Source organism: Sapajus apella, unplaced genomic scaffold, assembly GCF_009761245.1.
Source record: "Sapajus apella isolate SASKATOON/1434 unplaced genomic scaffold, GSC_monkey_1.0 scaffold91, whole genome shotgun sequence".
Lineage (NCBI taxonomy): Eukaryota > Metazoa > Chordata > Mammalia > Primates > Cebidae > Sapajus > Sapajus apella.
In genome coordinates, this window is record NW_022437031.1 from 4,575,777 (window position 1) to 4,588,730 (window position 12,954).

At 38.0% G+C, this 12,954-nt stretch overlaps 1 protein-coding gene across 3 annotated transcripts in view; it reads left to right on the forward strand.

The window, feature by feature from the left end:
- AR (androgen receptor) overlaps positions 1-12,954 on the forward strand; it is a 170,809-nt gene that overhangs the window by 21,342 nt on the left and 136,513 nt on the right. The window contains exon 1 of one of the 3 annotated variants that reach the window (XM_032255825.1): positions 506-3,693. The exons of the other annotated variants lie outside the window; for them this stretch is intronic. Within the exon in view, the coding sequence (XP_032111716.1) occupies positions 3,674-3,693 (20 nt within the window). The 5' untranslated portion in view covers positions 506-3,673. Of the gene's footprint in view, positions 1-505; positions 3,694-12,954 lie in introns of those variants that run through there. 3 annotated transcript variants of the gene reach the window in all.

Consider the following 12,954-nt stretch of genomic DNA (forward strand, 5'->3'; position numbering starts at 1 on the left):
GTTTATAGAAGGTATTCAGAGGACTTAGAGGCTGGCTTTGCTATCGTCAGTTGGTAAGAGAAATGGTGGAGGACTGGAGAATGAAAGTGGAACCACTGAACATGTTTGAGGCTAAATCATTACAATTCCTAGGATGTATAAATTTCTTGAAACTCTACAAAGTACTTTCAGACACATTATCTCTTTTACTCTTCAAAATCAACTTGGATGTAGGCTCAATGAGGATCAAATCCTTAGTTCACAGATGAGTAAATTGAGACTAGAGGCAATTAAAGAACATTCCAAGGTAACTCAGACAATAAACAACAGAACCAGGATGTGTTAATTTTTTAAATTTTTTTATTTTCTATTTTATTTATTATTATTATTATTATTTTTTGGTGCAGGGGAACAGAGTCTCACTTGGTTGCCCAGGCTGGAGTGCAGTGGCAAGGTCTCATCTCACTGCAACCTCTGCCTCCTGATTTCAAGTGATTCTCGTGCCTCAGCCTCCTGAGTAGCTGGGATTACAGACACGTGCCACCATGCCTGACTAAATTTTATATTTTTAGTAGAGGTGGGGTTTTGTGATGTTGCCCAACCTCGTCCTGAACTCCCAGTCTCAAGTGATCCACCCCCATCGGCCTTCCAAAGTGTGGGGATTATAGGCGTGAGCCACTGCTCTCAGTCCTGGACCATTAATTTTTTATGGTAAGTCCAACTTTTTTCAAGTTAACAGCTCTGATTTGCTGTATTATAAATGAATGGATGAGTATATATGTCATTTGGGAACATTATTTCCAACTTTTGGTTGAAGATTTGTTTTATCACTTGTGGAACATTTTTGTTTTTTCATTCTCAGCAATATCAGTTTAGTTTAAAGAACATTTCATTCACTAGTTAATATTTTATCCATCAATGCATTTCCTGAGTACCAACTTTCTATCAAATGCTGTGCTGGATTCTGAGGCTACAAAGAGAAATAAGACATCATCTCAGGCCTCTAAAATCTCACAGACTGGGGACTGACATCTCAGTAGTAAACACATGAATAGCAACTTATGAAATGCCATTAGTAAAATCTCAAGTTATATTCCTCAGTGAGTATGGCCATCCTAAAAACGGGGATGTCTTCATGAGATGAAGCCTTATGGGAAATTGCATTTTAATCTAATCGTGTCTTGCTAAGAACAGAAGTGAAATGTCTCAGCCTCTGTGTGTGCATTTGTGTGGGTGAAGGTTGGGTTTGTGATGATGGAAGGAACTGGGAGATTGCTAAGTAGGATCTATGGGGGGCCTTAGATCGTCCTGGTAAGCCCCAACTTTCTGGTTATGTATTTGTGTAGAGTGTGGGGGTGACAAAGATTGTTTTTTAAGAGTTGATTTTAGATTTTTTCCAAGTAAATGATCAACTGACTTGGAGCATCATTATTCCACTTGCTTTGAAAACCCAATACTCAAGACTCCTTCCTGTCATGGCTTAACTCTTTCTGATCAAGTATTACCCTTTTTGAGCATTTACTTGTCAGTTACAGATGCTATGTTAGATGTTGTCTCTCGTGTTTTCTTGTTTAATCTTTACTTTGATTCTAGGTAGCTCTTATTAGTTTCACTTTATAGGTAAGAAACTGAAGTTCAGAGACTTTAATAAACTTGTTCAAGATCACACAGTAAGTAACTTGGTAGTTACTTACTTAAATTCTGATTCTTCAATTTTTTTTTGTTGTTGTTGTTGTTTGCTTGTTTCCAGGCCTCACTGCTGTTTTCACCATTCCACACCACTTCAATTTTCATTGAGGTCTTTAAATGTACCCTTCATCAGCCAAAGCCTCTTGCCTCCCTTCAATATAACTCTTCTCTAGCATGTTCTTAATAATCTTCTGAAAAGGCTTTACAGCCTTCCTGGGTACTAGGACCCAGATTCTTAATCCAGGCTCTTCGATGCCTTAGTTAACTGTAAAATGGAAAATCAAACTCTCAGCCTATCCAGGAAAAATGAGTTTGGGATGTGAATTTCCTGGGCAACTTGTCATCTCTTTTTCACTTCCTTAGCTTCATAAACTTACCCACAATGTTCCCTGAGGACTAAGAGTAGTGGAGGATGATGAGGAAAGGCTTTCCTCCCTTCCTTTCCAAGAGTCCTTTAGCCAAATGCCACACCTCCTGTTTCCCTAATCTTCGTGCAGAGATAGAGGTGGGAGATAGACATGGATTCCTTTCAGTCCTGAGTTCATGCCAGGCTTTTCTTTCCCTCTAGCTGGACTGAGGTAGGAGGAGAGATTGAATGTCTACCAAGATGACCACGAGTGAAGAAGACTAAGGTACTTGAAAGAGCAGCAGACATATGCTTAAAATACCAGAATTTGTGTCCAGACTTTGTAGGCTACTATCTGTATAATTCTGGGCAAGTCAACAGTTCGGAGTCAGAATTTCCTCATCAGCATATTGGAACATAAATTCTAATTATGTAGATGAAACATTAAGTCTAGAAGTATTTTGTAAATTCAGAAAGATCTTATAGATTTGAAGTGTAGCTGTTTCGATTATCAGAGACTAAATCCCATACTTCAGGAATAAAATCCTGTCCTGTTTTTTCTAAAAGCCTGTGCATGTGTGGTGTAAGGGGTGGGTTTTTCTTTTCCCCTGTACCAGCCACTTTGCAACTGTAGTAACTGGGGACTGAGGACAGTGACCTGCTTTTGTATTGAGCAAGTGTGAAAAGAGGGTTATGCATCAGGGGTCAGCAGATGGCAGGCAGAGTAGCCCCTCCAAATCTCCCTCCCACACCACAAAGCCCTCTTATTTATTCAAAGTTAACATTAGAATCTCATTTCAAGTAGCCATGTCTGTGTCTGGGCATATTTTTTCTTTCCTTGTGTACAGCAAGCATTTGTCAACTTGGTGAAAAGCATTACTCTTCTTTCCATTTCCAAGGACTAATCGTGCTTGTTCACTAGACATGCGTTCAAAACAGTGGATTGAAAGAGCGCAAGCTTATAGCAAAGAATCAGAAATAGTCAGAATTTCGAGAGGATTCTAGAGGTCAGTTCCTTTTTGTATGGATTGAGCAACTGAAACCCAGACAGGAAAGGGGATTAAACCAAATTCAGAAGCACAATCACATTACTGGCACATTCAGATTGGAAATCTAAGGCTTCTGCTCCCAGGTCAGAACCAAATGTCGTTTCTAGCTATGGTATTCTTTGATCTCAGTGATTTTGACTCTTTCTACTACATAAGAGTGACAGTGGGTTCTGAGGTACTGGCTCCAGTTGAAGTGGGAGTATGTACCAGCCACTCCCCTTGTTTCTTTTCTGGTGGCCTGGGAGTGTGATCTCTCTATGTGATATTTTCACACTACTGTCCTTATTTAAATCACACTTGAATCTTGCCAATTAACAAGACAGTAATTGGCATCAGAAGGGTAGGTTAGTTTGCTTATCTTTACCATCCCCCCTCTTCCCAACCCAGTGTGCATTGCAGAATGTTTTATCAGCTCTGATTTGCTAAATTGCTCTCTTCTCCAGTAGGTGCTGCGAGCAGAGAGGGATTCCTCAGAGGTCACCTGCTTCATCTTTTTGCCTATGCGAATGCCTGCCTCAAGCTGTTGGAGGCTGGCTTTGTACCGGACTTTGTACAGGGAACCAGGGAAATGAATGCAGAATGCTCCTGACATTGCCTGTCACTTTTTCCCATGATACTCTGGCCTCACAGGTGGGAGGTTCTTCAGTTGAAAACTTATAACTCAGTTTCTAGAGCAGGGAGTGTTATAAGGTTTGGACTGTGACCTGGTATTATGCAGCCATGACATTATCTATTAGGCATCTAGACCATCTTCCTTGAATATCTTAGCATGTTGACTAATTTTGGTGCAGACTACAGTGTGAGTGGGGGATTGTGTGTGTTTGTGTGTATGGGGTGGGGGGGAGTTAAGCAATTTATTATTATTAACATGAAAAAAGCAGTTAATTCCCTATGGCAAAGTTGTCTTTTTCATGCATGTTGGCTTATCTGCAAGACCCCTAGAGACAGTAAGCAACGTACATGGTATCTTCCAATTTCCAGCCTTTGTGCAAGGAACAACTGTGGGTTTCTGCATATGTGTTGTGGTTTGATGTTTGTATGTGATTGTGTAACAGAGTATGTATGTCTCTGTTATTGTGAATTCTTTTCTGAGCAGTTGTGACACACAGAGATCCAGAAACTGTCTTACTCTGTGTGCTTTGCTAGTGTGAACATGTCTCTTCTTTTGTGCTCGTGTCTCTGTGTAATCAAGGATCTTGCTAAGTCAATGTGTCTCTGTCTCTTTATACCAGTTTTTCTGTCTTTATGTCTCTGCTTTCTTGTATTTTTTTTTTCCTGAGTTTGCGTATGTCTCTGTCTTTCTGGATATCTCTCACTCCCGGTCCCTGTGTCACTGTGTCTGTATTTACAGTTATTTCTTTCTGTCGGTGTGTGGATTTCTATGTCTGTTTTCATCTTTATTTGTGTGTCTAAGAAAGACTGTTTTGGGATGACTACTTCCGTTTATGTCATAGCCCTTCTTTCTGTGACTGCTTCTGGGTATGTCTTTTTCTTTGCCCCTGCTGTCTCCATCTCCATGTATCTCTCGATATATGTTGTAATGTATCTGCCTACTTATCTTAGTTCATGTTTCTTTAGGCATATATTCCCTCTCTTGCAGTTCTGGGCTTTTGCAATTTTTTGCTTACTTATGTTTCTGTATATATACACTGGAATTGGCCTCCTTATCTTTTTTTGTGCATGTTTTAGTTTGTATGAGTGAGCATATGCAATTCTGTCCTTGAGAAGCAGAACTGTCTATGTTTGCAGTCAGTTGTGTTGGCTATCCCTGTGTTTGTCCCTGTGTGTGCAGTTCATTATATGTGTACCCGTCCACGTATCTTTCTGCTTCTCTGTGACCAGATATTTCTATGTAGCTGTCTATGTATGTTGGCTTCTGTCTGTGTCTTTGTTGTTGACTATATGTCTGTGCATATGCACCCACTGAGCTCATAAAAACCTCAGCTGCTTTGTGAGGAATCTACCAGATTATTTTGTGAAATACCATGCCTTGTTTTTTACTTTCTTAGTTATCTTCTGTCTTGCCAGCTGCTATGGTACTTAAGAGTGCGTTGGCACTTAAGTGTGCATAACTATTCATGTAGAATGTCAAAAGAGTCAGTTAAAAATTATACACAGTCTGTTTTTATTAACAGGGCAGTTGTGTGTAAAGAATCCTTGAGAAATGAGTGGTTAGATGACAAATCTTTTTATATTAATTTCATGATGTCAGTGAAGTAAATTTGAAAGGTACAGGCTTCATAAGAGCTATGTTCTTTTTAAAACTCAGCGAATTGATGGTGGAGAAAGCATTGATTTGTACTGCAAAGTCTAACTTGTGATGTTCATTACTGTGTTAGAAGATGTTACTTTTCTGGATTTGTTTGGCTTTTAGTTTTAAAGAGTTACTGAAGATGGCATCTTAGGGACATAGAGCTCTGAGATTGCCTTAGAACATATGGAGTACAGACAAAAAGGAGAATGAAAATTAACAGAGAGATGGGCATGTTGCTTATTTGAATGGAGTCAGGCAGGGGCTCAGGATGGAGTGCACAGGAAATGGAGAGGTGAGGGTCATGGAGAGAAGCTTAGCAGCGTGGGATCTTTCCTTGTCCTGGGCTCCTGTGACCATCTAAGGAAGGCAGTAAAGGGAGGGGTAGGGATAAGGAAGAGATCAGAGCTCCCTTTTCTTTCTGATGGAAGGTTACCCCCTCTATTTAAAACTTCTGTTCTTTTGGTTTGTCCTTCTTTTCTTGATTATATTATTTTCTGGTCTTGTTCTGCCACAGCAAGAAGGAAATTCCATATGTGGCTCAGTCATTTATTATACTTGTTTATTTGCAAGATATTAAAGAGAGCTTGTTAAGTGTCACTGCAAACATCATGCCCACTGATCCACTGATATGGGCAGAGGGTCTTCATGCCAGTTCTGCACCCTTCCCAGTGTATCTGTAGTGCTTAATGGGGCAACAATGATTTTTTGATGTCAGTCGTCCAGGGTGTATGCAGGCTGCTTAAGACTACATACAGTTCCTTCTCAATTGTGGTAGTTCCTGAGAAGGAAGTGATCACTAATAAAAGACTCGGTTCAGTAAAAACATATCAATTGTGTAGGTGTAGGAAATTAATAAAGTACTCTGCTAAGGGACATTAACATAGAAGTTAACTGAATTATGCTCAATAAAAGGAGTACAAATGTTTCATAAGTATTTTAACCTAATCCTCCTATAAGATTAGGAGAGGGGTATTTCAGATATTCAAATTTTTTTTTGAATTGGCCAATACCTTAGCTATATTATTTACATACAATTGACATGATAATTAAGCTGCTGTGTCTGTTTTATGATAAAACAGGCACTTTTTGGCTTAGTTTGAATTATTAAATGTAAAATAATGAAAATTAAAAAAACACAAAGAGGAGGAATCTATCCTATTTTATAATTCAGACCATTGAATTGAGTTTTTCTTTTGCTGTATTGATTAAAATTCAGAGAAGCCTGTGGTACTGGATTCCAGTCAGAAGACAGAGATTTGTATGTGGTCTCTGCATTGCAGCCAATCTTTATAATTTCAAACCTTGATTTTCTCATCTGTATAATGGTAATAATAAACCCTGTCTCAGTAGCTACCAAATGATTGCATATGACAAAGTTCTCACTTATTTAAGTAAAAAAATAAAAAGAAGGACAATAGGGTGGATTTTTCACAAGTAAAATTTATTTAGTTAGGTTAATATTCTGAGATTGTCTTCTGAAGCAAACCCTGCAAACCCTGGCCATTCTGTTTTGTTTAGGAAATAATTCATCAGTTCTGATTCTGCCTTTTCTGGTGAGAGAGGCTAAGTATTGAATTGAAGAGGAGTCATCACTTTTCTGAAATGATATATCCATGGTAAAAATTAGTAATGCTTTGCATATGCAACATACAGTGTTCAGTTTTGTATTCAACAAATATTTAAGTGACAACTGTTATGACCTCAGGGGTGTAGTAACTTTCTATTGTCCTTTAATTATAAAAAAAGAAATCTACATCAGAATATCAGGTAAAATCTTATTACACCAAATATTGTAATAAAGAGACTTTAATATTCTCTAAAAAAGGTGGAGATCTCAGATATTGCTTCATTTATCGATATAATATCAGATTTTAAAATTCAAGTATATGAAAGGAAGAGGACAGCTTGTTAAAGTTCATAGCGATTTTCTATGAAATATCAGTTCAGATTTTTTCTGTTTTACTGGTGCGATGGAAGCTAAATTTTGAGTTGTCAGTAGTAGATCATTAGACTGCAGAGTAAGCCTTGAGATTACTTTGTTTCAGGTAGGAAACTCCCCTGTATATTTGGCTAGTTCAACATATCATGGGTAGTCAAAAATAGTTACACATCCAAGTCAGCATTTTTTAAATTGTTCAGTCGTGATTAAAGTGCTTTCCAGGACTAATCCAGCTTTATCAAAAAGCTATTATGTACATGTAAAGTGCTCTGAAATTTTATTGCTCACAATAGCCAAAGGATGTTGGTAGGAATCTTTGTCTTCATTTTATAGATGAAGAAACTAAGACACAGAGACATAAATTAACTAGGCTAGGTTCCTAACACTAGAATGTGATAGATGATAATTTGAGCCCAGCCCATACTTATTTCCCTATAAGTATTCGTTTTATGATGATATAAATGTCTACTGACCAGCCTTAATCTCTGCTCCCTGAGATTAATCCTTCTACAAAGCAGATAGAGGTCATTCAAATGAAAGGTTTACACTTTTAGAGGGCCATTAACAATGCTCAAGTTAAAGAAAAGAAATCAAAGACAACTAAAATGCTGGTACCTTCAGAAAGTACTTATGAATTATTTAACCTTAGATAATTTGGCTTTGAGTTAGAAAGACAGAATAAGATGGAGGAACCAATTCTTCCCTGGGTTGTATTTATTTATCTTGCTCTTTTCAAGTCTAGGCCAGTCATCCATCTGTTCTGAATGGCCCTTTAACGTTTGTCCATTTAGGGACAGCAGATTTGGCACAAATTGATTGGTTTTCTCAGGTCTTATATAGAGGGCTGCACTGGCTGACTTCTAAAAGTCCTTCCTAACTCTTCAAATCTCAGGATTATCTGGTCTCAAGCCTTCCTTTCTGAATACATTTCTATTGCTTTTTTGAGTAATAGCACAAGACTGCAAGCTGACCCGCTGGGTGGATGAACTGGGGCTCTTGCCCTACCATCCTTTGGCAGACAATTAGAGGGTGGCATTGTCACTATCTCATTGTATATATGGTCCCTTGAGGCCCAGAGTGGCAAAGGAATTTTCCCAGTGTCACACAGCTAGTTATTGTCAGAGTACATATCAATTTTGAATTTATAGCATACATGGTTTTACCTCTATCATTTCTGTTTATTATAAAAGTTTTAGAAATAATAATTAATGGGAAGTAGAAATAATGATTAAAATAAATCCATAACTATGGAAAATAGTTTTTTGCAGCACCACCTAAATTCATCTCAGCATTCTACCAGTAGTATACATTTCACAATTGGGTTCACGTTGCTCTGGATCTTATAGCTGTTAAAGAAGACAAAATTCTTTCCATTCTCTAGCTTATATTTTCCCCATTTGTAAACCATAATGAAAGTGTAGGAAAAATAAGAGTTGATAAATTGTAAGGCCCCTGCCAGCACATTAGCACATAAGATTCTGGTAAGTAGTGGTTTAGTTCATTTCAACTAGAAGGCCTATGGGACACCACCCATAGAGGATACCTTGAAAGAAAATGCTAGTGACCACGTGTGTTTCCTTCCTGATATATTTTCTAGAAGGTGATGAGTTCCAGCTTTTTTTCAGACTTGGATCTGGCTTTCACTCCCCTTTTCCCACCCTCTAAAACAACAAAGGCAGCACCGATTTATACACTTTCCCATAAGACTCTATTCCAGAAACACCCTATGTCAAAATGGCAATATACTCAAGTGCCCCAATGACCCATTGGGCTAGTTTGAACGTGTTCATTCCCTGTGCTCCCAGTTTTGGCTTAGGCCTACTCCCTAACCTGTCATATGTCACCCAGCCATGGAGCCAAGGGCAATGATTGCCATCATATCTGATTCTGCTGCCTCTCAGCTTTCAATAACTAGCTTTGTAGCAGAAGTTTAGCCTCTCATCCCCAGAACCTTGTAAGTAATGTTGAGATAAAGAGAGGTTGATTTGAAAGTTGCTTTTTCTAGATTTCTTTCAATTGCTCTTTAGGCTTTAGAAGACAAATTCTCCTAAAAGAGAGGTGCTTACAATTAATCCAAGCAAAGGGAAAGATGTTAATAGAGCTGTCTCTTTTCATAGAGGTGTGACAACTGCTGGGAAGGAAGAAATTAGCCTGAGGCCACGTGATTACTAACAAAACTCAAAGCTGCATTTTTCTTTTACTTTTCAATATGTGGTTGAAACTATAAGGTTAAATTGCTGACTTTCTGGAAGCACCAAACAGTAAAGAAACCACAAAGATAAACCCAAATAATAGAGCCAATTTTCTTCTTTGGGGATGACTTCTGACTGGTGATATGAGGAAGGATAAGAAAATGTTTCTTTTAATCCATATATATATATATATGTATATATAAATATATATATGTATATATAAGTACATATATATATATATATGTAGCACATGTGATCTTTGCTAATTGAACTCACAGGGTTCTTATGGATTTGGGCTTACTTTCAAGTGCACTGAAAGTATGTAGCGTAGACAAGTCGGCTAAGGGTATGAGAATTGGGCCAATATTTAACACATTTTCAAAGCTCCATGAAGAAACCTACTGAGCAGTGGGAGTAGGGCAGGATGGGGATAGTGAAGTATTTGTAATTTATTTTTAAAAAGGAGAGGGAGAAAGAAAAAGAAAAAATGGGAAACCTTGAAAGAAGTCCAAATATCCTTAGAAATCCTTGACTTCTTAAAAGTGATAAGGGTTTGTTTTTTGCCCCTGACAATTATAGAGGTCAGAGAGTTTTCTTTTCTATTGCAAAACATTGAGAGTGTGTAGAAATAATTGTAGGTAGCTTTACGTTGGCTGTAGTCAGGGCTTTTGTACTATGACTTTAGGATCTGTATGGAATTGTATGATATGCGGATACACCAGAAACTCTATAGGTTATCAAAATGGGATAGCATTAAAAGAAATAGAGCTTTTGTTTAGAAGAAATGAAATGCAGCTGGGCGTAGTGGCGCATGCCTGTAATTCCAGCTAGTTGGGAGGCTGAGGTAGGAGAATTGCTGAACCCGGGAGGCAGAGTTTGCGGTGAGCTGAGATGGTGCCATTGCACTCCAGCCTGGGCAACAAGAGCAAAACACCATCTCAAAAAAAAAATGAATAATAATAAGAAGAAATGACATACTTGTGTCCAGATGCTTAAAGGAAGGCAGTACGGACTTTCAGAAACTAGATTTTTCAGAAACTAGAGTTATACACTGAGATACTGAGAAGGGCTGATGGCTGTAGGAGGAACAATATAAAAGAATAGCCATCTCTCCCCTCTCTGTAAATTAGACTTAAAAGATTATCCCATTCATCTCAGAAATGTAATACAACATTTTAGCTTGCTAGTAACTTAGCATGCTATTTCCTTTACCTCTTAACATTTGAGGGGTCTATTTGGAGTGGGCTGTATTTCTAGCTATTCTGTTTATCTGGTTTGTTTTTGTTTGCATAGGAAACTGGTGTACATTTTATTTGGGTAAATATCACCTCAATTTTCAACTAAAGCTTTATTTAAGTTTCACAAGGAAAAGGCAAATGAGGCAAAGGAAGAGAAAAATACATTGTCAGAATCAGAATTATGAAAAAAAAATCAATCAAATATATTTGAACTGTCCAGAAAACCTGTGAGTTTTTATGTATATTACACAGGAAAGACATTCTGTCATCTGGTTGCCAAACTATGGAGGTTGGGAGACTTATAATTTTTGTCAAAAAATATTCTTTCATCAGAAAGATAAATGGGTGTGCTTCCATGTCAGCAACATGACTGCAGATCAGGACATTCCCATGGAGAGCTGGAATATGGGTATTTTGGACTCTCTGGTTAGATCCAGTTTTTACTTCAGGTCCTCAGTGGTACTACTGTAAATTTTCATTTTCATATGGAATGCCGTATTTGCCTCCATTGTATATAGTTGACAACTAGAATTCATTCGCTGCTGCTTGAACCCAACTGTAACTTCTTGGCACTGTACCTATCTTCTGATGTGCCTGTGGAAGAGCTACCATAATGAATGTGTACATGGACAGAAAAACAGGTAATTAAATCACAATTTGGTGCCTGATAACCTACAGTTTAAACACTTGCTGTTTTTCTCACTTAATGAAAATTTTATTTGAAAAGAACACCACACAAAGGAAGAAGACAGGCTGGCAAGCATCCTCGTCCTAATACGCTTATCCACCTTTAGTTACCTTTGTCTCAGCCTCAGGGGTCATATTTTTAGTAAAATGGCCACCAGAATTAAAGGATTTTATTTTCCAGACTTTGGTGTTTGGAGCTGGTGTGCTGAGAGCTGGTGGAGAAAGCTCTACTGAAGTAGATGTACCAAAGGAGGATGGTTGCTGGTGGATATGGCAGAGTGTCTTTCATGTGGTTCTCCCCTCCTTTTAACTCTTGGCTGCATAACCCTTATTTTCTTTTCTACTTTTGTTCTCTCTCTCAGAAAAAGAAAATGGTGATAAATTTTCATATGAGCCGTTTAAAATAGTTTTATTGATATAAAATGTACATACCATAAAACATACCTATTTAAACTGCAAAATTCAATGGGTTTTTCTCTTTTTTTCTTTTCTGTATACTCGGAGTTGTGCAACAGTTGCCAAAATCAATTTTGGAACATTTTCATTGCCGCAAAAGGCAACTCTGTGCCCATTACCAGTTACTCTTCATTCTCCCAACCCTCTGTCCCCTTCAACCCTAGGCAATCACAAGTCTACTTTCTGTTTCTGTAGATGTAGCTGTTCTGGACATTACATGCAAACAGAATCGTGCAATATGTCACCCTTTTGTATCTGGCTTCTTTCACTTAGTATGATGTTTCCAAGATTCATCCACATTGTAACATCTGCCAGTACTTCATTCCTTTTTATGGCTGAATAATATTCCATTGTATTAATGTATTATATTTGTTTTTTCAAATCAACAGCTGATGGACATTTAGGTTATTTTCATCTTTCACTTTTTTTTTTGCTATTTTAAATAATGCTGCTCTGAATGTTCATGTACAAGCTATTGTATGAACATCTGTTTTAATTTCTGTGCTGTATACACCCAAGAGAATTGCTGGGTCATATGGTAGCTTAACATTTAACCTTTTGAGGAACTGCTAGATTTTTCCAAAGCAGCAAAATCATTTTACAAAGTATATGAGAGTTTTAGTTTTTGCACATCCTCAACAACACTCGTTATTGTTACAGTCCTTTTCAGTTCTTTGGAAAATAGTAATCCCAATGGGTGTGTGAATTGGGACCCCATTATGCTTTTTTTTTTTTTTTTTTTTTTGAGATGGAGTTTAACTCTTATTGTCCAGGCTGGAGTGCAGTAGCACGATCTCGGCTCACTGTAACCTCCATCTCCCAGATTCCAGTGATTCTCTTGCCTCAGGCTCCTGAATAGCTGGGAATACAGGCACCTGCCACCACCCCCGACTAGTTTTTCGTATTTTTAGTAGAGAAGGGGTTTCACTATGCTGGCCAGACTGTTCTCAAACTCCTGACCTCAGGTGATTCGCCTGCCTCGACCTCCCAAAGTGCTGGAATTACAGGCATGAGCCACCATGCCCAACCCCCATTATAGTTTTGATTTGCATTTCTTGAAGACTAAGGATATTGATTATTTTTTCATGTGCTTAATTGCTGTTTGTATATTTCTTTACCCTTTGC